Source organism: Arctopsyche grandis, chromosome 4 (genome assembly GCF_051622035.1).
Source record: "Arctopsyche grandis isolate Sample6627 chromosome 4, ASM5162203v2, whole genome shotgun sequence".
NCBI classification, from domain to species: domain Eukaryota; kingdom Metazoa; phylum Arthropoda; class Insecta; order Trichoptera; family Hydropsychidae; genus Arctopsyche; species Arctopsyche grandis.
Window position 1 is genome coordinate 19312747 of NC_135358.1, and position 27201 is coordinate 19339947.

At 29.4% G+C, this 27201-nt stretch overlaps 3 protein-coding genes across 5 annotated transcripts in view; 2 read left to right on the forward strand and 1 right to left on the reverse strand.

The window, feature by feature from the left end:
- Nucleotides 1-117: 117 nt before the first annotated feature.
- On the reverse strand, nt 118-26154 carry LOC143910519 (cytochrome P450 9e2-like). Of its 3 annotated transcripts, none has more exons than XM_077429025.1 (10): nt 26088-26154; nt 3097-3317; nt 2742-2905; nt 2519-2653; nt 2238-2443; nt 1921-2152; nt 1596-1817; nt 1427-1527; nt 722-890; nt 118-638 (listed from the first exon to the last, which is right to left on the reverse strand). In XM_077429025.1, the coding sequence occupies exons 2-10, from the start codon at nt 3312-3314 to the stop codon at nt 469-471; spliced, it is 1617 nt and encodes a 538-aa protein (XP_077285151.1). In that variant the 5' UTR covers nt 3315-3317; nt 26088-26154; the 3' UTR covers nt 118-468. The 3 variants fall into 3 exon arrangements, with proteins under 3 accessions (XP_077285151.1, XP_077285150.1, XP_077285149.1); XM_077429024.1 differs by having other exon boundaries at nt 2238-2464; nt 26088-26153; XM_077429023.1 differs by lacking the exon at nt 26088-26154 and adding an exon at nt 3858-3916 and having other exon boundaries at nt 2238-2464.
- Nucleotides 6526-16551, forward strand: LOC143910784 (uncharacterized). The gene is made up of 20 exons (XM_077429381.1): nt 6526-6632; nt 8224-8444; nt 8622-8785; nt 8866-9000; nt 9094-9299; nt 9462-9687; nt 9772-9993; nt 10074-10174; nt 10250-10418; nt 10495-10648; nt 12619-12629; nt 13409-13649; nt 13755-13918; nt 14337-14471; nt 14587-14792; nt 14937-15165; nt 15552-15773; nt 15846-15946; nt 16033-16201; nt 16299-16551. The coding sequence occupies exons 2-20, from the start codon at nt 8227-8229 to the stop codon at nt 16469-16471; spliced, it is 3246 nt and encodes a 1081-aa protein (XP_077285507.1). The 5' UTR covers nt 6526-6632; nt 8224-8226; the 3' UTR covers nt 16472-16551.
- LOC143910785 (uncharacterized) overlaps nt 18940-27201 on the forward strand; it is a 19533-nt gene continuing 11271 nt past the window's right edge. The window contains exons 1-18 of the mRNA XM_077429382.1: nt 18940-19237; nt 19802-19965; nt 20048-20182; nt 20395-20600; nt 20668-20896; nt 21157-21378; nt 21464-21564; nt 21645-21813; nt 21898-22012; nt 23217-23380; nt 23474-23608; nt 23691-23896; nt 23978-24206; nt 24292-24513; nt 24594-24694; nt 24765-24933; nt 25014-25180; nt 26799-27046. Of these exons, the coding sequence (XP_077285508.1) occupies nt 19020-19237; nt 19802-19965; nt 20048-20182; nt 20395-20600; nt 20668-20896; nt 21157-21378; nt 21464-21564; nt 21645-21813; nt 21898-22012; nt 23217-23380; nt 23474-23608; nt 23691-23896; nt 23978-24206; nt 24292-24513; nt 24594-24694; nt 24765-24933; nt 25014-25180; nt 26799-27046 (3200 nt within the window). The 5' untranslated portion in view covers nt 18940-19019. The remainder of the gene's footprint in view (nt 19238-19801; nt 19966-20047; nt 20183-20394; nt 20601-20667; nt 20897-21156; nt 21379-21463; nt 21565-21644; nt 21814-21897; nt 22013-23216; nt 23381-23473; nt 23609-23690; nt 23897-23977; nt 24207-24291; nt 24514-24593; nt 24695-24764; nt 24934-25013; nt 25181-26798; nt 27047-27201) is intronic.

The following is a 27201-nucleotide window of genomic DNA, read 5'->3' on the forward strand; positions in this document are numbered from 1 at the left end:
TTCGTGGATATGACCAATTTAATGTTAATAAAAATGAAAAAAAACCTATAATATTTATTTAATTATCACGTGCGCGTTGCTATATTTCAGCGACGACACAAAATAAAAGTCGAAATTTGTTAAACCGTTTATTTTCCCTTTATTTGAAAAAAAAAATTCAATTTGAAAATGTCTGAATGTAATATGTATATATGTATATTAAAAGCAGTAAACTTTTGTGGTGAAATTGAAAAGGAGTATCAAAATCAATCGAATATAATATAATACAGTATAAAATAAAGTACATTGTAATAATTTTATTTGACTATTAAGATACTTTTTATAAAATTACCATACCTATTCGCATATACATACATATGTATGTGTATGGACATATAATATGTACATAAATATATTATATTCTGATAGTAATATTGTAGAAGTGAAATGTATTATACAAATATGTACATATGTACTATTTGTATAAAACTAAAAATCTCTGAGTTTTAATCCAACATACATTCCACCATCAGGTACGAAGTTAATTGTTTTCCAGTCGAGTTTAATGGGTATTCGAGTATTTTTAGTTACTGTTATATCGAATTTTGCCAATAAGTGAAAAATTATCGCTTTTGCAACCATAAGTGCAAAACGGGAACCTGAAATAATATTTTTTAATTTTGTTATGAAAAAAATAGATATGCATTGTAAATTATAAATATATCATTTATATTTTAACCACCTATACAATTTCTAGGTCCGATTCCAAACGGCATAAACGTTCCAGGCTTAATGGAAGATTTATTTTCCTCGGAAAACCTCTCTGGTTGGAATCGCTCGGGGTTTGGGTAGTTTTTTGGATCGTGATGAACACTATAGATGGGAAACCAAATAGGATCTCCTTTTTTCACCTACAATAAATGATAGTATACTTTACTAGTGTTGTGCCGGTTTGTATATTTTCGCATGGGTTATGGCATATTAAGCTATTAATTAAAGAATAATTAAAATAAATTTGTCAGTCCTGTGTTTGATCCGCACGCGATCGTATATTTTTCAAATACTTTTTAAATATATTTAATTTAATATTAATATGAAAAAAAAAACGGTAAAAACGAACTACCTTCCTACATATAAATAATATAAAACACCAATAGAAAAATTAATAATTTGTCAATAAGTGGCGCTAAATGCTCGGAGACTTGTTGCCCTAGAGGAAACATTGGTAGCAAACAGTATATATAGGTTTTTTCTTGATTTGTTATTATGTTCGTATTATATTCGTACGTTTTGTTGACAGTGTTTTATATATATAGATATATGTATATATATATATATATATATATATATATATATATATATATATATACATATATACATACATCTAACATCTAACATCTTCATACATCTAACAAACAATTATAAAATTCATCTAATCTTACTTTACCTGGTAACTTTGAGTGCTTGTCGCATTTGGTGGTGGTAATAAATAGTTCTTCGTACATTCTCTATCGATTACAACAAACGGAGGCCATTTTCTTAACGTCTCTAAATTAAAAACAACCACATAATCAATAATCTGACTCTAAATCAATTATTTTCTAAGAATGACTTACCCGATATTGTCATATCCAAGTAATTGAGACTGGACAATTTATCATACGAGATATCTTCGCCTGATATTTTAATATAATCATCGATTTCATTTTGAAGTTTTTTCTGTATATCTGGATTGCAAGCCAATTCATATATGATATATATAATCAAATTAGAAGTTGAATCAAATCCGGCAATAAAGAACAACATTGCTTGTGCGGTTAATTCATCATCAGTCCATTCTATACTCGAAATCAAATTTAGTTGTATTTTATTGTTTGTTATGTTATATGTATATTAAATTATGTTTTGTAACATTTAACAAATTTTAATATTCTTATTCACTTCTTGACACGTTTCGTTTTCCAATTTCTGATTCTTGTACTGTGGCAAATCCAGTTTCAAACGAGTCAGTTGAATTTTTGTCATGTTTGAGAGACCCATTTTTAGTTTCTATCAATATTTTGATCATATCGTTTCGAATTATTCCACTTTTTTCTCTAATTTTTATTGATGATTCTACAAGATTTCTAAAAAATGATATTGCTTCTTTTGGCAAAAATGTAAGATTGAAAATCTGAAATCATTACCAATGTGATTAATACAATATTTATTGAGTATCATCTAAACATAATAAATATGTAATGTTGTTAATATCATACTTTAAATAATTTTGGAAACGCCGAAGCAATTGCGTATTTAAATAATCGCAGCCCACTAAAGTCTGACGCTAATTTCCCAAGTCTGTAAAATTCGTTTTCTTTATTAATCAACGAATCCGTCTTCAAACCAAAGACAGAAGAGGCTACAATATCATTTGTATATCTAGAAATCATGTCTTTTGTTTCAATTTCAATTATGTTTTTATCTGCAATGTTTTTATTTTTATCTTTTGTTTATTATTGTTAGTTTTATTATCATAGTTTTTTATCATTTGTTTTACCTATTTTTGAAGCTCTTTCTACAAAATGTCTAGAATAGTCTTTTGCAGTCTCTTCAATTAATATGAACAATTCTTTCATTTTAGATTTCGAAAAGCCTGGACTTAAAGTAGAACGCATGTCACGCCATTTTTGATCTATGGAATATAATTAAAATTTCTATATGTATGTACATATATACGTATAACATTGTCTATTGTGAATAAATATAGGTATGTAGAGTACCTTTCAAAGTTAGTAAAGCATTTCCAAACAATGGATCCATTTCGTCCGTCATTGGAAAGGGATGATCGCCAAAGGAGTCGAAATTTTTGATTCCCACAAGTTTCATAATTTCAGGATCTCTCAGAAAAATTGCAGGCCGTTGAAATAAAAACATTCCTATGTATCTGCGAAGGAAAATTGAATGAATAATTAAAAATTTGTCAAGAATGTGATAAGAATAACGAACCAACATAATTTTAGTATGTTATTCGAACGAATGAATAAGAAAATATTTTAAGATGTTTTAAATACAAACTTATACTCATTTAATATAAAGTTTCGAATATTTTATATACACATGTATGTACATACTCACTTTTCGTCTTGATATTTGTTGTAACAGCTTAATAGGAAATCGCTGATATGCTGTCCCTGCAGCATATATGTTGATGTACTTCCAATAAATGGGAAATATGCCTCAATATATTTGACTCCTTTATTTTTAAAGTAACCATAGTTTTTGATGCCATATAAGTATATAGCTATTAAAATTCCAATAAAATAAACGAATAGTTCCGTGTATGTCAAGCCCATTGTCTGGAAGGAATTAATTTATGCTTGCAATAATGAAGATTGACAAATAAGGTAGCGGTGCCATTCATCGTAACTACCCAATTCAGCTTTTTCATTAATATTCGAATGGAACTACATATGTACACATGTATGTATGTATGTTTTAAGTTTTTAATTCAAATTACATATATTGAATATTAAAGCTTCTGTACTTAATTTTGTTACGATTTTAAATAGACTGTTTTATTATCATTTTAATGAAAAATTTTCAAGGATTGGTCAATAGGTAAAATATTTATATGGAGTTTCCCAGAGTTTCTTTTCCTCGGCCTACATTGCATGTACATGCAATGTAGTTCTTAGTTCTTAAATTGGGTTCAAATTAACAATTCTTAAACGATAATTTCTTTTAGAGCGAAGATGAATGAAAATAGAAATGTTAACGATGAGAGTACATATGTATATTAAAAATTAAAATTCAATTCAAAAAAGTAACACGGGATTCACTTGGCACACTTAGATAATACTTTCAGAGCGGGGAAAACATTCTACCATTGAATTCACCTTTGCTATATTATGAACATATCTATGTATGTACGTGATGGCCAATTGATGGATAACGATCGACTGGTTAATTTGAATGGTCGATCAAGTTATAAGCTCATGAAAAAAAATGAATGTACCGATGACATTATCTTTTATATTTATGTACATATTTATAAAGATTTATCAAAAAAAACTTAAAATAATCAAAATATAAATTTTGTTTCAATATGTATGTACTATGTACATACACATGAGCGTTACCTACATACACACAAACGCAGGGCCATATGATTTATTCCGATGCGGTGCAAACGATCGAAAAACGCCAGACAGACTGAACCACAGATTAACGACACGTGTACCTTATGCGTGCGCACTGCTCGCACTTACACTAAGCGAAATCTACCCGAATTCCCGTCATACCTACCCTATATACGTTATGTGCTTCTGATACTTCAGTTCCGAATTTTTCCTTATTAAATTTTTAAAAACTCGCCAGAAAGATCCATCTCAATTTTAATAATTACCATTTTAATAATTGCATCTGTGCACATCGAAAGGTTACTCGTCATCTGATGTGCAATTTTTCATTCGTGAAGTCGAGAATTGCGTTTAAAGCAGCCATCTAGTTAATCTGTGGTTCAATCTGTCTGGCGCTTTTCGATCGTTTGCACCAAACCCGATTTATTCAGAATGGGTTAGAAATAACGAGGCGATTTGTAATTTGAAAGCGAAAAGCATATTAAATTTAATTTTCTATTGATATAAAAAAAAAATGATAAAAATTAGATTAAACAAAAAGAGGAGAGGAGCCATAGACTTGTCATGGGGCCAAAAGTATTTTACTATATGTACATATTTAAATCGATATTTGTAAATATAATAATTAAAAAAATACAATTTCAGTTTCATTTAAAAACTAAAATATTCTTTCATGTTTCTATTATTATTTTTTTTCCATAAAACACGTCAAATAATACAAATAAGATTAAAATAAAAAATCCGTCAATTAAAAAAATTACGTAAATCTGCATATTTAAATTAAAGCCAAGTTTGAAAACACATTTGTTCACAATATGCGCAAAAAGTTAATCTAACCAAACTCTAAAGGTAAAGACCATTGTCTACATTCTAATTGTATGTACATATATGTATAGATATATCAAACAATTAATGAAAATCGTACAAGCACTTTAAAATAGTATTCATACGCAATACAACGTATGAATATAGTATTAAAAAATATATAGTAACAAGTATATTACAATAAACATGTTTGTTTAAGTCCAATTTACATCATAAAATTAATAGCAAACTGTTATAAAAATATTACTGAAGTAACAACCTTTTATTTGACAAAACATTCTTATTTTAAATATTTCTTCTAAAAACTTTTTAATGAAAACAGATCAACTATAAAATGCATAAATATATTTACATACAATATATTGCGTTTGGAATTGAACCTAGAAATTGTATTTATCAAGGAAATTTAATTCAAATATAAGAATCATATACATAGTATTTGAAATAATATTCTCTCTTCGCTCTGATTGTTTCAAAACTAATTATATTTCATCATTTAATTGCTATTATTATCAAAGCTATAAATTTACTTGAAATACCGCACAAATAAGTTATAGATATTGAAAAAAGCTCATGATACTTTTCATTAACTATTCCACTTAAGTTTCCTCTAGCTTTGTGTGTATGTACATACTTATATACATACATATGTATGTACTACATATATGTACGTGCACATATGACAAACTTATCACTATGAAGATTGACTATATTCAAAGACCAAAATAGCATGAAAATAAGCTGTTTTTCTTTCAGTTGAATCTGCAACAATGTCATCCAATATCTATTGAAGCCCAAATTAGCCACTTAAAAATTTCATATTGAAATACATAGCTGGTTTACAAAATTATTAAAATACAAATCACATTTGCAATTGTATTCCTATTTATGATCATTATAAATTATTTAAAAAGTGCTCAATTTTTTCACTCATTCCGAATGAAAGTTATAATTATCGATTCAACAAATATCAAGACTTATCTTCTAATATTATATATAACTTTGAAAGAGACTTTATATGTACCTAAATATTGTTGGTTGGATAATGGTTGGGAACTTCGAAAACATAGTTAAAGTAAAAAGTAGGGGCGAAGGCCCGGGGGGCGCCGGATTTTTTTATAATATTATATATAATACATCTTTTAATATATAATTTCGAAAGAGACTTAGTAAGGTTGTAACTATAGTTGGTTGGAAATCGAAAACAAGTCATTTTCTATGAGGGTTCGATTAGTTGAATATTTTTTTTTTCGATTCAAATAAATTTAGTAAAAAAACAAATGAATATTTACTATTAGATTCACCATGTTTAAGCTGTTTATATTACAAATACTGAGCGAAGCCGGGTAAAACAACTAGTGACAAATAAAATAAATATTTTTGTTTCAAAATTTTCTGCGATTTTAAAATCGATTTTATAAACACCACATTTTTTCGATATTTCTAAAAGTTGCTAAATGATTTTAAATTAATTAATATCTAACGAAGAAATACACTTAACAAATATATTATACATCCTGCATACATTGAGTGTCATTATAAAGCATAAAATACATGTTATCGTTTGGTATTCAGATCCAGTTGACTAAAAATTATCAGTTCACCGATAAATATAGCGCACACTGGACGTATTTTGTGACTCTTTGTGTTAATACATTTTATAATACACATGAACACATACTCGTAACATTAGCAACTACTACCTACGTAAGTTATGTACACACATACACACATACATACATATGTACGGGTCTACATCACGACATCGAAAGGTCCAAAGATCGAAAAAGCAAATATCGGAAAGCAAAGATCGAAAATCGAAAGATCTTAAGTCGAAAGATCAAAAATAATGTATGCATGGTAAACGGTACTATGTATATATAATATATCAGTGGCATGCGGTGAAATTATCTCTCTTTTTGTCGTACAGCCTTACTTAATGTGCGCGGGTAGATACGGGAGGAAAAGTCTGTTCCTCTTGTATCCTGCTTGCGCAAAATAAGTGGAGAGAGAAATAAGGAGAGAGAGTTTTACCGCACGCCACTGATATACATACATATATGTGTATACTACCCGCTTTTCATATGTATTCATGGAAAACGAACATTTTCAATTTTTCGACCTTTCGATTACGGTTCGGTGATTACTGGTCACAAAGTTACTAAAATCTCTATAACGGAACATCTGGCAGCCGAAAAGTCCATCATACTAACGATAACTATCATACTAATAAGAACTTGAGTGCCAAATATTACTTGAGACCACCGCAATGTGACGAATAATCCAATTACCCCGATTACATACATATACATACATACATACAAATTTTAATAGTTTTAAAAAATGTTCATATGCTACTAGAAATATAATATTAATGAAAACCACATCCATTTGATTAGATATCATTGGCAAATGTTGATTTTATGATATGAAGCATGGGTCTTGATTCGGCTGTTCAAAACATATCAATATTTAATTCAAAATACAAGTTAGCTTTTGAATGCGATTTGCGAATAAAATACTCATACAAATTTAAACTAAAAATGATGTTTTACTTATTTTTTATTCATTTACATATGTATGTAATCTATTTTGACTAGTTAGGATATATATTTTATGTAACCTGGTACCGACCAAAGTTATGGTTGAAGTGTATTTTCAGTTGTAATATATATTGACTAGTTGGAATATATTCCGTCTAACCCACGTAAGTTGATTCATGTGGCGAATTACATTCCAAATGGTCAAAATATATTATAACTGAAAATACAGTTCAACTATAAGTTGGTACTACTAATGTAAGATGGAGTGTTTAGTAAATTGATTTGGAAAGTCACATTTTTATTTTGAACACATTCTTAGAGTTATCATAATACAGTACTCATTACCTTTATTCGTAATATCTAGCAAGTATTAACGGATTATTGAATTCTAAAGCATTCGAAAAAATATCAGAGCTGTCAAAACTCAACTGTTATATTACAACTGGCGCATACAGATTACATGTCTCTGGGCGCACATAGTTAAAAGTGTATTTGCGCTTGTAGAGATTTATTTTACTAGTTGAATTGTATTCAAATATGAATGACCTAAAACACCAGTTGGAATATGTATATTACAACTGAAAATACACTTCGACTGTAAAATATACATATGTACAATAGCCTTTTATATTAAAATATTAAAGCTTTCATAGAATAATTCAATTGAACAGATTTCTTATAGACTATTTTCACAATTTATACATTTTATTTTTATAACACATATGTATTTGAAATAATTTCTCATCTATTTTTAGAGAATGGACCTTACACTAAGAGATTTATTGATTTTCTGCGGCGGATTTTTGATAGCTTTATATTTCTATGGTACCAGAACTTACAATCATTTCCGAAACAAGGGTATTAAATATATCAAACCACCTTTGCCATTTTTTGGAAGTACCATTGGTATATTTTTCCGTCAGGAACATTTCAAAGATTTTACATTAAGATGTTACAACATGTGTAAAGATGACAAGTAAATATATGTTATAGAATTATATACTCTAGCTTAATTACATATGTATATACTTTTAGTTCAATTATGTATACTCTAGGGTAAGTTAATATTTTGCTTATTATTAATGTACATATATGTATATGTATGTAGGCTCTAGGAATATATTTCAGTTTGTATTTGTTTATTTTTATATAGATATATAGGACTTTTTGAAGTACAACGCCCCTTAATTATAGTAAAAGATATTGAAATTTTGAAGAGTGTGGGAATTAAGGATTTTGATTCATTTCATAATCATCGTGTGATTGTAACTGAAGAGATTGATCCATTATTTGGAAACGCATTGGTATCTCTAAAAGGTTAATAAAATCAATGAATTTAAAATCATCAATTATGTATTTAACATGTTAGTAATTAGGAACATAATATTATTTGGTAGATGAAAAATGGCGAGACATGCGTGCCACTTTAAGCCCAGCTTTTACGAGTTCGAAAATGAAAACTATGATTACATTAGTAGAAGAAATCGCCAAAGAATTTGCCAATTTTTATGTAGAAAAGGCAAACAACGAAGGTAAAATTCTCAAAAAGACTTATTATATGTGACATTTTTTATTGTGTATAATACATAATATACCTTTTTTATAATTTTCAATACTTCACGTAGTTGATAAGACTGTAGAAATTGAAGCTAAGGAATCTTTAACAAGATATACTAATGATGTTATCGCGACTTCTGCATTTGGCATAAAAATTAATTCTTTAAGAAATGAAGATCACGAATTTTACAAATTAGGAAAAGTTGCAAGTGATTTCAGCGGATGGTTGATGATTAAATTTGCACTTCTGGCATTCTTTCCGAGATTAACAAAGGTATACACGTACATTTTATTGTGTTTACTTGAATTTAAATATAAAAATGACTCTTTGGTCATAAAGACCAAAGACTTTGTTTATGTTTTGTACATATATATATATATATATGTATGTACATATGCACATGTATTAACTGTACATGAATTAAAATGTTTATAGCTTTTCAACTTTACGTTTTTCCCACCAAGAGTAGTATCCTTTTTTAGAAACATTGTCCAATGTACAATGGAAAGTCGAGAAAAAAATAAAATTGTTCGTCATGACATGATAAATATATTAATGGAAGCAAAAAAAGGATCCCTAAAACATGAAGAGAATGATGAAACCGATGCTGGATTTGCAACAGTAGAGGAATCAAGTATTGGTAAAAAGATTGTTACAAAAAGTAAGCATGATAAAAATCTCATTTTTTTTTAAATTTTTAAGTATAATTCAGAAATATATTTTAAAAGATCGATTGATTTTATAGAATGGACTGATGATGAACTGACAGCACAAGCTATGATATTTTTCCTTGGTGGATTTGAAACAACTTCAACACTAATCCTATTTTTCTTCTATGAAATGGCACGTAACCCAGATATACAGAAAAAGGTTCAAGAAGAAATTGATAGTTTCATCAAGCAATGTGGTGAATGTGTGGTTTACACTGATTTAAAAAAATTAAAATACTTGGACATGGCAATTTCGGGTAACTTTTTATCAAAAAATCAATAACATATTTTTTGGGGAAATGGTTTTGCTAATTGTTATTTAATTTCTCTTTTATAGAAACACGTAGAATGTGGCCTCCAGGATTAATGACTGATAGAGTGTGTTCCAAAGATTACACATTACCACCTGCTAATGAGAATGGCGGTCAAAGTTACCAAGTACATACATTCTTTGTGAATATTATTTAAAACGTCAAAATTAAGTTTAAATTGATTTATATTTTTAAATAATAGATTAAAAAAGGAGAAGCTGTATGGATTCCCATTTACGGTTTACATCATGATCCAAAATACTTTCCAGATCCAAATCGCTTTGATCCAGAAAGATTTTCTGATGATAATAAATCATCTATTAATCCAATGTCGTATTTGCCATTTGGTATTGGACCTAGAAATTGCATCGGTATAAGACCCTTATATTTACATTATTTTTATTACATTAATTATTTATTATTTATGTAATTTAATAATTCTTTTAGGTTCTCGTTTTGCTCTGTTAGTAGCGAAGTTGATTGCTTTCCATACACTAGCAAAATTTGATATTGTTGTAACTAAAAATACTCAAATACCTGTAAAACTCAGTATGAAATCATTAAACCTCAAGACTGAAAGAGGCATGTATGTCGGATTGAAGCTTAGAAATTTTTAAGTAAAGTTTTACATTATGTATATAATACATATTTGTAAAAAAAACAAAACAAAAACTCAACAAAACCCTTTAATGATCCTTATGTACTTAAATTAATTTATTTTTCCTTTGTAAGGTCTCACCTTGAATTTGCCTCAATTATCTGGTCACCTTTTTATTTATCCCATATTAATTGTATTGAGAAAGTTCAACTTAAATTTATTAAATCCTTACGCTACCTTTTTCCTACCTATACCCATTCTACTGTTTCTGACATTTTAAAAATCCTTTCTTTTAACAATCTTTCTGTCAGGCGACGACATACTGATGCTATATTCTTCTTTAAGCTCATAAATGGTTTCCTTGATTGTTCTGATTTACTGAATAAGGTTAATTTCAGAATCCCAGTTCGGTACTCTAGACGCGTTGCACTCTTTTCACTTGATCCTTTCAATTCTAATTCCCAAAAATATTCTTATCTGCAGCGCGTTTATCGTATGTTTAACGAAAAGCTGAATGAGGTTGATCTATTTGGTATTTCCCTGCATCAATTCAGGTCTAACATCAAGAGAATCTTGACCGATTGATTCATTTCTTCTCCTATTCTATTTTTCCAATATTTTTATACTTTAGTTTAGTTATGTAATGAGCTATTTAATCATATTATAATAATATGATTAAATAGCTTTCATTATTTTCCTTTTCATTTGTTTATTTTGTATTTACCTTTTTCATTTGTTTTATATTTGTAAATTTCAATTTCTTCTTATATTCTATTTTATAACCTTTTCCCAATATTTTAATAGTATAGTTTAATTATGCAATGTTCTACATATTTTGTCATGCCTTTATTCTTTACTTTTTAATTTGTTTTCCTTATATTTATCGTTTTCATTTTTGTAAAAATCTGTTATTGGACTCGGATGTTACATATATTATTTATTTACTATTTGTTTTATTATACATATCTATGTACATCTTGTCTGTTGATTTTTCAATTAATAAAATAAAATAAAATAAAATAAAAAAATAATAATAACAATATTAACACAACATCATTAAAATCATAAATTCATAAAAAATAACACTCATTCACATTTATAATTGGCAAAATCAACCACTGACATTCCTCAACAACCACTCAACCAGATTAGCATATTTTATATTGAAGAGGTCAATTTTACCAGCAATCCGGTTGAGCAGATATTTATATCGCCTTAGATATAGGAGCCGTTGCCAACATATTTGTGCGAGCCATAGTAGGAACAAACAAATCACGATTCCTCAAGTCCCTGAATTTACTAGGTGCATAAAACTTAAATTCATTAAGAACCTGAGGATTGTGTATTATCCCATTCAACAGGTTAAAAAAGTGTCTTCCCAGTAACATATTCCGACGAGACTCCGATGAGTTTAAACCTAATGCCCCTAATAGGAATGCACTAGGATATAGCCAAGGATAATAACCATACCGTTTCATATAAAGATATCTGAGAAACCGTTTTTGGATTCTCTCAATCTTCAATGAATGAGTTATATGGGTAGGATTCCATATAATGGAAGAAAATTCTAGAATGCTACGTACTAAAGATTCATAAAGAATTTTAAGCACCAACGCACTCTGGAAAGGTTTACTAACTCGTAGTAAGAATCCCAGCATTTTTGTGGCTCGCAAAATATATTTTATTCTAATTATGGTCACCTCAATTCGAAAACATACGTCTTCTGAAAGGAACGGCACAACACGTCTTCGTGGATTCCATTCAAGGAAGGGCGCTCCCAGTACGTTGTTAATTCGTACGATCTTATTATTTCGACAAGTTTCTCCTACATTTATTCAAATATGGAATTCATCGTTATCGATCATTATCAAGCCTATGTTAATACAAGGATAAAAATCACCGAAAACACTCCAGGGGGTGATTTTTGGGACTGCGTGTGTCGGATATTGCTAGGTGTGCTTGTGTTTTTTTAGTATGTTCAAAAGTATATAAAAAAATACACGTGCCGCGTGCCTCTCAGCGTGTTTTCGCCTTTATAATATTCTGTGACTCCCCAAAAGTTGATTTCTGACACTCTTTGAATGTTCTGTTGCCTCATATGGACACGGTTGCTCGCGAATAATATCATTTTTTAGTGTATATATGTATATTTGCGGAAATATATTTGCATGAATATACACGAGGGTCAATTAATGTATGTATGTACAATGTACGTATTTATATATGTACAGTGTACATACACCTCATCATAATTAAGTTGAACAATGGTCATCGTCATCGCTAGAAGCATTGTATGGTCCATTTCTGATGATACAGTGGACTCCAAATAAACACAATGCACTAGGTATGTATGTAATTTGGTTCGACCTTGGGCGAATCTATTATGGTGAGCTTGATCATATCCATTTGAAAAACCAATTGAAATCAATTGGAAAATGTCAAAAGTCATCAAGCCTGTCGCCCGCAGTAGCCAACATTTCTTGCACTAATATTGCATGAATTTTATAAATTAATAAAAAAAAAATCAGGACACATATTACGTATATATGTACATATGGGATAAACGTTCATGGATAAGTCTGCTAAAAATAAAAATGAAAAACGCCCACAACTATGTACATAAAATATACACACGCAGTTTACTAATTCGATGTTTAGATAAGTCAGTGTAACGCTAGCTTGTATAGGCAACGGACGGATAACATATTTTCTCGTATATAAATTATTGTGAACTACTTGTATGCAATTGTCAATTGTGATTAGTAAGAAATCTCAAGTGCAAAATAATGGCAATAACATTTATAGACGTCGGCATATTCGCCGCAGCTTTTTTATTAGCCTTATACTATTACGGCGTAAAATTCTATGACCACTTTAAAAATACAGATGTCAAGTATACTAAACCGCCGATACCTTTTATTGGATCCATGTGGAAACTTATTTTAAGAAAAGAAGACATGTATTCATTTTTCAAAAGAACTTACGAAGAATATCCGGATGAAAGGTAATTTAAATCTAAGCATTCGACGGTATACGTATATATGTACATATTTGCATACATAATTTCGAAATTTGTTTATGCCGTGCCGTATAATATATTGTGTTTTAGATATATAGGACTTTTCGATAGTTGGAGACCTTTCGTTATGATAAGGGACTTGGAACTACTGAAACAAGTGGGCATCAAAGAGTTTGATACTTTTCATGATCATCGTAATTTTGCATCTGGAAATGCTGATGACCTTTTTTCATCCAATCTATTCGTTATGGAAGGTATTGAGAAATATTAATCGATAAATAATTGTATGTAGGTTTCGATGCTAATTATTCAACTGCCTTGCAACGAAGTCATAGTACCAGTTGGAATTTAATAAAGGTTACCACATGTATACTTTATTATACATAATTATGCACTGTAGCACTATAGCTTAGTGCCCGTTGACAATTAATTTAATTAGTCAATTTAAGTTTTTGAGAAAGTAATTGATACTAAGTTGATGTTATTGTAGTTATCAAATCTCTTTTGATGATTTTTAAATTTCAAATTTGGCCATTTCCAAAAATTGAATTATATTCGTTAATTAGTAATTTTCTGCTAAATTAAAAGTATTTCATTCTGTAATTGTAAATACATATAAATTTTAATATTAATATGTATATATAATAAATTATTATTTGATATTTCGATAAGGCGATAGATGGAAGGAAATGCGAGCCGCATTGAGTCCAGCTTTCACTAGTTCTAAAATGAGAAACATGTTCGTTTTCATTGAAGAATGTGCAAGAGATATAGTCGATTACTACATAAACCACGAAGAAATTAAAGGTTGTTAATATATAAACGCTAAAATAATATTTTAATAAATATATACAAATATGACTTGATTTTTTTAAAAAGCGAGCAGATATATATCTTTATTATAAAATGTAATTGGTTTTAGAAAAAGGCATCGTAGAAATAGATGTCAAGGATTCAATAACAAGATATACGAATGACGTGATTGCTACTTCAGCTTTTGGCATACAAGTTAACTCAATTAGGGACAGAGATAATGACTTTTACAGACTTGGTAGATTAGGTAGTGATTTTAGTGGAGTTCAATTGTTAAAATTTTTCGGTTACTCGATGTTTCCAAAACTCATGAAGGTACAGTAATGATTAAGATCTTATATTTTCGTTGTGGCGCATTATAATGCTACAATGATCCGACCTATTTTGAAATAAATAAATATTTCACTTTCTTTCATAATATACCTAAATATATTCACATATTCCATATTATATTTGCAGTTACTGAATATACCATTTACGAGACCAGTTGTATCCACATTTTTCAAAAATTTAGTAAAGGATGCTATACAAAATAGAGAAGACAGTGGAATCATTCGGCATGACATGATTAATCTGCTGATGGAAGCGAAGAAAGGAACTTTAGTGCACGATAGTGGTAAGGAGTCATCTGACACTGGTTTTGCCACCGTTCAAGAATCTTCCATTGGACAACAGAAAGTAGTCAGAAGTAAGTTCATTACCATCATTATTATTATGTTTCGTAACTTAAAAGCGATAATACTTTGAAACTCAACGCTTCACCCTTTCATATTTTGATTTCTAAATGCTTTTTATTATTACTAAATTATGTTCACAATACATCTTATATCTATTTTAATAGCTACTGATCTGATAATTTTCTATTTTACAATTGTAATTTCATTTTGTTAGTATTCATAGTATTATATTATTCTAATTTTAATGTACAGAATAATAGAAAACGAGCTCAAAAACCTATTTATAATCATTTCATATGATATGTTTCATTTATGGGTGATTCATTTAAAGCGATTTCAAATCGGTTCTATCATTTTGAAATTCTGTGTATATTAAAATTTTCGTGGATTTATTCAGAATGGAATGATACCGAACTGGCTGCTCAAGCTTTTCTGTTCTTCATTGCTGGCTTTGAGACTTCAGCTACGTTGATTACATTCTTCTTTTATGAAATGGTTCGCAATCCGGATATACAAAAAAGACTTCAAGAAGAAATTGACGACCATGTTTTAAAATCGGAAGGAAAAATCACATATAATGATGTTCAAAAGCTGAAATATTTAGACATGACAATATCGGGTAAGGAATTCAATAAATGTTCGATAACCAAACCCATAAATTATCATCTATTGTCATTTATAAATATTTTAGAAACCTTAAGAATGTGGCCACCTGTAGGTGCGACAGATAGAGCTTGCACCAAATCTTACACATTACCACCACCAAATAAAAATAGCAACAAGTCTTACACAGTATCAACATCTTAAATACCTAATATCTATATAAATATTGTATAATAGATATATTATATTTAGACGAAATATTATTTCTATTCAAGGTCAAAGCCAATCAAATAGTTTGGATACCAATCTATGGTTTGCTACACGATTCGAAATATTTCCCGGACCCTGAAAGGTTTGATCCAGAAAGATTTTCAGACGAAAATAAAGCTTTAATAGATCCCATTACTTACTTACCATTTGGCGTTGGTCCAAGGAATTGTATAGGTAATAAAGTACTTCATGTAGATACAATTAATTAAAATGAACTATTATTGAGATGTGCACAAATATAAGTATTGACAAAAATATTCACACATTTTAGGTTCTCGATTTGCATTGATGGAGATTAAATTGATTGCTTTCCACCTGTTATCAAAATTCAACATTGTACCAACAAAAAATACGCATATTCCGATTGAGATTGATAGGGGAGCATTGACATTGAAAATCAAAAAAGGATTGTTTTTTGGACTAAAATTAAGAAAGATTAAATAATTTTTATTTCCACCATATCCCATTATTATCTATTATTTACAACTGACCTGCTGTTTTTATACAGTAAATAAATACTTATCAACAAAATATTTCGGTGGTATATCTGTAGACATAACAAATATTTACAAGATATTGAGTGAGTGTTGCTAAAAAATCACTATGTACATAAATTCTTGTTTATAATATATGGATTTTTATAGCATTTGAAATTGTATCAAATCAATCAAGGCATAATATCCCTTGTTTATTCCATATATCTTCACTAAAAACTGAATATTATTTCATTGAAAAGCAACATATGTATTTTGATAAAAAATGATATGGATCAAATTTAGTATTTGTGAAACTACCGCTTTATATTTTCACGATTAATTGGTGCGAACTCCAACTACCATCAATAATGGTTGAAAAACGTATCAGCATGTTTTTGGTGATATATAATTTCATCATCATCATCTACAGCCATTCACCATCCACTGCTGGATGAAGACCTCTCCAACACACTTCCACTCGTCTCTGTTTTGCGCATCATAAAATAAATGAGACGAAACGACCAATGCAATTGTAATATCAATAACAGACATGCTTCTGTAAAAAACCAAAGATTATATACATACATAGATGATACTGAATTGTAAAAATAATTTTTGAATTTATTACACCAAATTTTATTTGCTTGGGCTACTTTCACAAATCTTCAAGATTATATTTACAAGGCCGATTATATCCAGGTTTTTAAAAATAACTGTAATAGAAAATGTAATTATTCAACGTGATTTGATAAATATAGTGATTTGGGGTTAAAAGGAATTTTACTACATGATACGACCATAAAAACGTCTGCAGCTGAAAATGAAAGCATTTCAGGAACTTGGTATGTGTCATTATTCTAGAGAGCTGATAACTCCGCTGTAGTGATTACTTTTTTTTTCTATGAAACAGTTCGGAGTCGGGATATACAGAAGAAATATGTACATATGTACATGACTTTAGGTATAAGTTATAAGAGAAAATCACATCAAATTATCTGCTGAAATTGGAATATAATATTTACAATGTTTTTTTACCCGATATTGACAATATCGGGTAAAAAACGTTGGGTAAATATTTTATGTATGTATAGAAAAATATTAATTGGGACTCCAATAATAAAAAGAAGAAGTGAAATTATTATTATAATTTTTTTTTCTGCAAAGCGAATAGTTTACACTCTCCAGCGAAATTTTTCTTTCAATATGTAAATATGTAAATCCAGAAGCATACTGATAGCAATTATTGATAATTCAAAATAAATTTTATTTTATTGGAAAGGGAACTTGCCATGAATAAAATGACCAGCTTAAAAAACAAAATTTCAACCATCACTGTTTTATTTATTATGTCACAACAAACTAACATTCTAACATGAATTTAAATTTGAAATTACCAAATGTAATACTACGAAAATTAATGAATTTTTGTTAGTAGTTAAATTAGTTTTCCAATTGAAAATCATAAATCCAGACTTTTATGTATGTAATAATAATAAATAAATTTTTGTCAATAAAAGAGGTTTGTGAAAAATGTTGAATTTTCTATTCTTTAGGCATAATAAACACGAAAAAAATTTCACAAATTGTCAAATTGAATTTCCTGTCCGATTTTAAAAACACAAACATTTTATTATTTTAAAGCTTATATTTATACTATGCTTGCATTCGTCTGTAATTTGACTTGAACGTGACTGGACTCCGTAAATTTATCCTAATTAAATAATTTGTACTCAAAAACAAAATTCGATACGATCCAAATTTCGTTCTGAAATATATTTATACGTAGACGCATCTATGGTAAGAAACTATAATATGGTAAGAAGAAAGAATGGGGTTGCATTGCTTTTTACACTCAACAAAAACTGACTTCAACAAATTCTCAATGTCACCCAATAAATTCTGAAAATGTCAATTATCTCTGTTTACATCTAGCATTGCTTTCCGGACTTCAATAACTCTAGCAACTTCAACAATTATATTCATTAACCATTATATATATTTATTTTTATATTCATATATTCGTATTAAACACAATGACAAATTCATTTCAAATGCTTCTATAAATCTGTATTCGTGCATCAAGTGAAAGGTTGTACCAATGAATCTGTTAAATATGAATACGAGAGTTTCTTCTTATTTAGAATGTAGAATGGTGTACAAATGTACAATATATAAGCAACTATATGACATTTGTGTAATTGTAATATGTACTGCGTAGAACTAATGCATTTTTTCGAGCAGACCAAGCTAAGTCAAAATAAATTGAGGCCCTCATATTGCGAGACCCGGTTCAATAGGCCCCCCCACCTCATTCTGATAGGGACTACACATGCGTATTGTATACATATAAATAACCTTGTGTGTGTCAGAAAAATTGTGTATAATTTTATGATGCAACTGTTTACATAGCATAGTAGATCCCACTCCTGCGATACCAGTCCCTCAACGACTGTTGAGGAAATCGAACGGTTATTTTGCTATTTGTATTTGTGTGAAAGAAATCCAATACAAACACAATGGCAATAACATTAATAGACATTGGCATATTCGTCATAGCTTTTTTGCTAGCCATATACTATTATGGAATTAAATTCTATGACCATTTCAAAAATACAGATGTTAAATATATTAAACCATCTTTGCCTTTTTTGGGTTCAATGTCTGGTCTTCTTCTGAGAAATGAAGACATGGTCTCATTCTTCAAGAGAATTTATGACAAATATCCTGATGAAAAGTAGGTGAAATATATGTACATACATAGGTACATTAAATGTACTACCTTGGCCGGGTATCGGGGGAGAGCCATGGTTCTAGCCCGGGGGCCCAGGCGCCGAGATTTTATTTTTTTATTTGTTACGAAATTCAGAAGTGCCTTTCGTCTTCGTACTTCGTAGTTCTGTTCATGTACTAACTTGTAGGTGATACCTTAGCTATTATTTTTACACCATGAATTTTATTTGAAATATATATATTATCACTTATCAGGTGATCTATAATCTTATTACTCCTTAATGAAAAATTGATCAATGATTTTTAATTTCAATTTTGAAACTTTTTTTGGGGGGGGGGGGCCTTGCTATCCCGGGGCCCGACTTGGGATGTGCGGGCCATGTGTACCATAATTAACCAATCGTATATAATTGAATTATACTTAATTTGCCTCATCACATCATCTTAATTAATAACTTAACATAACGATATCATGACATGTAAAATTAAAATTGTGCACAAAAACATAAAAAATACAGCTTGAATTTTGAATTTGTCGCATGCTGCAATTAAACGTATTTTGTTTTAGATATGTTGGACTTTTTGACAATTGGAGACCTCTGATTTTAATAAAAGATTTGGAACTGATAAAGCAATTAGGAATTAAAGATTTTGAGACATTTCATGACCATCGTACTTTCACTAGTGGAAATAATGATGATCTATTTGCATTTAACCTCTTCATAATGAAAGGTAAAATAAAAAAAAGTATTTTCGAACTATTAAAGAAATTCATTAGTCTTTTATTTAAATTTTTCATTTTAACAACACAAAGATGAACGATGGAAGGAAATGCGTGCAGCTTTAAGTCCAGCGTTCACCAGTTCCAAGATGAGGAACATGTTTGTTTTTGTTGAAGAATGTGCAAAGGATACGGCTGAATATTATATGAATGTTAATGACATTAAAGGTATAACAATGTTCATTATTATTAATTATCCTTTTCAATAATTAATTATGATACATAGTGTTTTTAAACAATTTATCTTCAATGATGTCCCAGCTGAATCTCAGAAGTGCACACCAAATTCCAAAAACATAAAATGCCTCCAAGACGTTAAAAAGCCTCTGTTAAGTTAAACACTGCAATACATGACTTCGAATAAATGTAATAAATTTCAGAGAAAGGAGTTGTGGAAATAGATGTAAGGGATTCTGTAACAAGATACACCAATGATGTGATCGCCTCCTCGGCTTTTGGTATTCAAATAAATTCCAATAAGGATAGAGACAATGAATTTTACAAACTTGGAAGATTGGGCAGTGATTTTAGTGGAATTCAAATACTTAAATTATTCGGAATTTTGATGTTTCCAAAAATTATGAAAGTAAGCCTGCGATTGATTTTTTAATTCATTTATTATCAAATATTGCTTGTATGAATTACATTTGTAGATCCTCGGAATTTCATTTACGAGACCAGTTGTGTCCAGGTTTTTCAAAAAAGTAGTAAATGAAGCTATAAAAAACAGAGAGGATAATGGAATAATTCGACACGATTTAATCAATTTGCTGATGGAAGCAAAAAAAGGTACTTTGGTGCACGACACAACAAAGGAAACATGTGAAGTTGGATTTGCTACAGTTCAAGAGTCGGAAATTGGAAAACAACAAATCACCAGAAGTATGGATTGTAATTGGTGGTTCCAAATATTCGAATACATTCGAAAATCGAATATCGAATAGTAGCTTTAAATTATTTATTTGTAGTTTTAAGATCATGATATTATTCAAATTTTAAGAAAATCATAATCGTATATACTTCACAAGTTTGTATAAAAAGTATTCGAATATTCGGATTTGGAACCCCTAAGTGTAATATATATTTTTTATGTAAATCCTTTTTTTATTTAAAATAATTTTAACTATTTATAAAATATTTAGAATGGACAGATACTGAACTTGCTGCTCAAGCTTATTTGTTTTTTTTGGGTGGTTTTGATACTTCCGCTACATTAATTACGCTATTTATTTATGAAATGGTACGAAATTGGGATATACAAAAGAAACTTCAAGAAGAAATCGATGACTTTATGGATAAGTCAGATGGGAAAATCACATATAATGATATTTTGAATCTGAAATATTTAGATATGACAATATCAGGTATGTAAAACATTAAATATTATCTCAAATTAATTCACTTCGAAATTTTGTTATTCGTGGAATTATAACTGGATTCATATTTTAGAAACCCTTAGAATGTGGCCACCGGCTGGTGTCACAGACAGAATTTGCACAAAAACTTATACCTTATCGCCACCAAATAAAAATAGCAATAAATCTTACAAGGTGTTTATATTCTTAAATATTCATTATTTTTATATATAAATTATTTGAATTTAAGTATTTTCAAATAATTTTATTGACAGATTAAAGCTAATGAACTAATTTGGATACCAATCTATGGTTTGCTCCATGATCCGAAATATTTCCCCGACCCTGAAAGGTTTGATCCTGAAAGATTTTCAGATAAGAATAAAGCTTCTATAGATCCCATTTCTTATTTACCATTTGGTATCGGACCGAGGAACTGCATAGGTAATAGTTTTATATACATACATATATCTAAAATGAATGAGATTTTAATTAATAAAAGAATTGACAAAAGTAAATACATTTTAGGCTCTCGATTTGCATTGATGGAGATTAAATTGTTTGCTTTGCATTTATTGTCAAAATTTGATATTGTACCAACAAAAAATACCAGAATTCCGATTGAACTTGAGAAAGGCGTGATGCAATTGAAAATCAAAAATGGATTATTCGTCGGACTCAAACCAAGATATCAAACATAAATTTATACGTTAAAAAAAAATACACACACACACACACATTTTGTTTGTAGATACATATCTTATAGTTATAATATAACATACATGTGTATTAAAATAAAAGACAAAATCTTATGGTACATATTTATTTGTAAACTGATACATGTATGTATGTATGCATGACCTCAACCGTCAATACAAAATATCTAATTACAATTTAAATCAGTGTTTCTTCAATTTTTGTTTACTATTCATAATTTTTTTCCGTTGAAACATTTTCTATTGTCCTAAAAAATAATCTTTAAATTTTTTTGCCTACTCTTAAGTTTTGAATTTGCCCACGATTTACTCAAATTCATCGCAGATGCATTGTATACGATAAGCCTCAAATATTGAATGTAGTAATAAGAAAAAATAGTGTGTAAGTATGTACAATGTATTTTTCTACTCTGAAAACGTCTTATCGATAAATATCAAAATGATTTTCAATTACTGAAATTGAAAATATAGTCGCCAAAAATGCGTTATCGCTGATGTTATATCTTGATTGAATACGTACTGATTAAAATAAACAAGACAAGTGTGGTAAATAAGTGTTTTTTAAAGATCGATGAAACAATATTGAAGCTCTAATGATAAGAGACTAATTCAATACCTCATGATAAGTCAGTTCTACGATAACTATTATTGAAAACGGACGAATAACACGATATTTATACAAATTTTACGTTTGATACTATGGCAATAACATTAATAGACATTGGCATATTTGCCATAGCTTTTTTTATCGCTCTTTACTATTATGGCATGAAATTCTATGACCATTATAAATATACCGATGTTAAACACGTAAAACCACCTGTGCCTTTTTTGGGTTCTTTGTCGAGCCTCCTTCTGAGACAGGAAGACATATATAGTCTCTTGAAAAGGACTTACGATGAATATCCAGATGAAAAGTAAGTTTACAAACCTAGTATAAAGAGGGTTAAAAAATAATGTAATATTTATAATTTTGTAACATTTTATTTATGGATTACATGAAAAAGTCATTTTAATAAAATAACTAAGTAATATGTTATGTTTCTTTTTATTAACTAATATTTAAAACTTTTTTGCACCCAATATAATACATATTTACTTATGTTGTGACTGTAATTTGTTGTGTCCTAGATATATAGGTCTCTTCGATAATTGGAGACCTCTCATTATGATAAAAGACTTGGAACTTATGAAACAGGTAGGCATTAAAGATTTTGATCATTTCCACGATCATCGCAGTTTCACTGGTGGAAGCAGTGATGATCTATTTGGATGCAATCTTTTTGTTATGAAAGGTATCTAGAATTTTAATTTATTAATTTTTCATTTAAGATAATTACTTTCAAAATGTATAGATTTCTTTAAAATATCTTTATTTTGACCCTAAGGTGATAGATGGAAGGAAATGCGTGCCGCTTTAAGTCCAGCTTTCACAAGTTCTAAAATGAGGAATATGTTTGTTTTCATTGAAGAATGCGCAAGAAATATGGCTGACTATTATATGAATGAAAAGGATATTAAAGGTACGTAATAGTTTTTAAAATATGTAACTGCGAGCTTGTTTATTGAATTTATTATTAATTAATTTAAAATAATTGATTTCAGAGAAGGGTCTAATGGAAATAGAAGTGAAAGATTCTGTATCAAGATATACCAACGACGTGATTGCCTCTGCAGCTTTCGGCATTCAAGTGAACTCAATAAAAGACAGAGACAATGAATTTTACAAACTTGGTAGACTTGGTAGTGATTTTAGTGGTATTCAATTGTTAAAGTTCTTTGGTTTCTCACTTATTCCAAAGGTCATGAGCGTAAGTATTAATAAAAATGTGTAATAAAAAATATATTTATGGTAAATATAATACATACTATGTATAAATTTGCAATCACAGTTCTTCAAGATTCCTTTTACGCGACCAGTTGTTACTAAGTTTTTTAAAAATTTGGTAACCGATGCAATTAAAAATAGAGAAGAGAGTGGTTTAATTCGGCACGATTTAATAAATTTGTTAATGGAAGCTAAGAAAGGCACTTTGGAGCATGATGCAACTAAGGAAACTTCAGAGGCTGGTTTTGCCACGGTTCAAGAATCAGTCATTGGGCAACAAAAGGTAGTTAGAAGTGAGAATTCAATCGATACTATTATTTTATAGAATATAATAATTTAAAAATATAACATTTTTTTTATTACATTTTACTTATTTAGAGTGGACAGATACTGAATTAACAGCTCAAGCATTCTTATTTTTTATTGCTGGATTTGAAACTTCAGCCACGTCGATCACATTCTTTTTTTACGAAATGGTCCGCAATCCAGATATACAAAAGAGACTTCAAGAAGAAATAGACGATATCCTATTAAAATCTGAAGGAAAACTCACATACACTGATGTCCAAAATATGAAATATTTAGACATGACAATTTCAGGCAAGGAATTCAATAAATTTTCAATGTCAAAACATATAAATTATAATTTAATGTCAAATACGAAATAATATGAAATTTAGAAACCCTTAGAATGTGGCCACCAGCAGCAGCCACTGATAGAGTTTGCACAAAATCTTTCGTTTTACCTCCACCACATAAAAACAGCAACAAATCTTACACGGTAAATATCTTTCTAATCTTTCTTTATATTATATTATGAAAGACTAAACTTATTTAAAATTTATTTAAAGGTAAGTGTCAATGAACTGGTTTGGATACCTATATATAGTTTGCTTCATGATCCGAAATACTTCCCCAACCCTGGAAAATTTGATCCGGAAAGATTTTCCGATGAGAATAAAAGTTCAATAGATCCCATAACATACTTACCATTTGGGATTGGACCAAGAAATTGCATAGGTAAAATATAAATAAAATTATAACATTACAACACAATAAATAAATGTTTTTATTATTAGTAATTTTGGTATTTTCTATAGGTTCTAGATTCGCTTTGATGGAGATAAAATTGATTGCTTTTCATTTACTATCAAAATTTGATATCGTTCCAACTAAAAATACGAAAATTCCATTGGAAATCGATAGAGGATCATTGCAATTGAAAATCAAAAATGGTTTATCTGTTGGACTTAAACCACGATCCAATAAATGATTATTGTTGATATGATTATCGTATTTTATGACGATGCAACTGATTTATATTTCTAAAAAATATTGTAACGTATATGCAATCAATAATGATGAAAAATATATATATTTGTTTTATTTTGAAGTAGGTGCTTGTTAAAAACAATCTCATTGATTTTACTTTATCTATGTACATACGTATTAACAATACGTATGTACATATGTATGCAATTAGATGAAGTTTAGTGATCATGCGAAAATTTGAACCCGAGTTTTTGACTGAATCGAACTCAGAATCGATCACTGATCACGTTTTCATGATCTAGAAAAAAATGTGTGTGTGTGTGTGTTAGTGTGTGGCTGTGTATTTTGGGGATAACAAAATATTGTGAACAGACTATTGTTCTACCATTTGGTGACCACAACCAAATAGTAATCTGAGCATATTCAAAACTTAAAAGATGTTTTGATGAAATTTATGGGCATTTTTTTTTATCAAAATCTACCCAAAATTTCGAATGAAAACATTCTTTACATATGAGGATACATAACATAAGGGAACTCAGCTAAAACAAATAGTCATCTCTACATCGGAACCTATCGAATCTTGCCGTATTACACTCGCCGGAAAGATCCAACTCAATTTTAATAATTACCATTTTAATAATTGCATCTGTACACATCGAAAGGTTACTCGTCATCTGATGTGCATCTGATCTATCATTCGAGAAGACGAGAATTGCGTTTAAAGCTGCCATCCAGTTTATCTGTCGTTCAGTCTGTCTGGTGATTATCGAACGCTTGCCCAAACCCGTCTATTTCATCTGCATTATAGATTTGATCGGGTTGCAAATTTTCCCATTGCAAATATTCTCGAAATTCGATGCAGAATTCATCAACAATTGAAAATAATTAAACATACGTACATATGTTACGAAAAAATCTGCTCTGAATACACGCACTTGTTACTTTTTCGCTGATCAAAAGCGACTGAAAGAATTAACGCAATAGTACAAGATATTTAAAAAGGGAACGAAAAACATTTCTGTGTGACATCATTTGTTTCAAATAACACGCGCGTTTACGGTCGCAATCAATTGGTGCTTCTCATAATCATATAAGGAAAAAATTAATTAATATTTTTCATGCACGGATAATCCGCACCCGGATAATCGAGAGTATACTGTATGTTGAAGAGGATACAGTATGGAAGTTCTTATAAAATATTAAAAAAAACATCATAATTTAAATAAGTAAGAATATTTCTTAATTAGCATTTGATTTTTTTTATAAATATTTGAACTATCAATTATTAGGATACATATTTTTTAAGTAACTAAAAAAGTGGGAGGGGAGGGGGGGTGTAAAAAGTTAACACCGTCCTGGTTGTTTTTATTTAGCACTACACCACTGCATATATATGTATATGTACATATATACATACATATATGCTAGTATGTATATACCGATACATACTGTAAATTGCGATTCAAATACATAAATAATATTGGTTTGCCAATTGACCATGAGTCACGAGCTTTGTTTATTAAGTGGAATTTAGTTACCTCTCAACTAGTAGCAGCATCGGTCGTGTGTACTTTCAAGATAATTTATATATTGTAGTGAATTGATATAAGAAATTTAAATCAGATTTGATATTCGCCACAATGGCAATATCATTAGTAGATGTCGGCATATTCGTCATAGCTTTTTTAATTGCCGTCTATTATTATGGCAAGAAATTCTATGATCATTTCAAAAGTACTGACGTGAAACACACCAAGCCAAGTTTTCCTTTTCTGGGATCGATGACTGGCCTTCTATTAAGAAAAGAGGATTTATATTTTTTCTTTAAAAGGATTTACGACGAATATCCGGACGAAAGGTATTTACAATATTCCTAAGCTCAACATACACAAATTACGGGTCTACCTCACGGGCCCGAATGTGAAACGCCCGAAAACGCAAATATCGGAAGGCAAAGATCGAAAATCGAAAGATCTTAAGTCGAAACATAAAAAAAGGGTGCATGGTAAACGG

Coding starts and splice junctions, on each gene's coding strand:
- LOC143910784 (XM_077429381.1), top strand. CDS start 8,227: ATGGACCTTACACTAAGAGATTTATTGATTTTCTGCGGCGGATTTTTG. Junction 9,688..9,771: donor TAAAAAGATTGTTACAAAAA/GTAAGCATGATA, acceptor TTGATTTTATAG/AATGGACTGATGATGAACTG. Junction 13,650..13,754: donor GAAGAATATCCGGATGAAAG/GTAATTTAAATC, acceptor ATTGTGTTTTAG/ATATATAGGACTTTTCGATA.
- LOC143910519 (XM_077429024.1), bottom strand. CDS start 3,314: ATGGGCTTGACATACACGGAACTATTCGTTTATTTTATTGGAATTTTA. Junction 1,528..1,595: donor CTTGGATATGACAATATCGG/GTAAGTCATTCT, acceptor TTTTTAATTTAG/AGACGTTAAGAAAATGGCCT. Junction 639..721: donor CGGACCTAGAAATTGTATAG/GTGGTTAAAATA, acceptor ATATTATTTCAG/GTTCCCGTTTTGCACTTATG.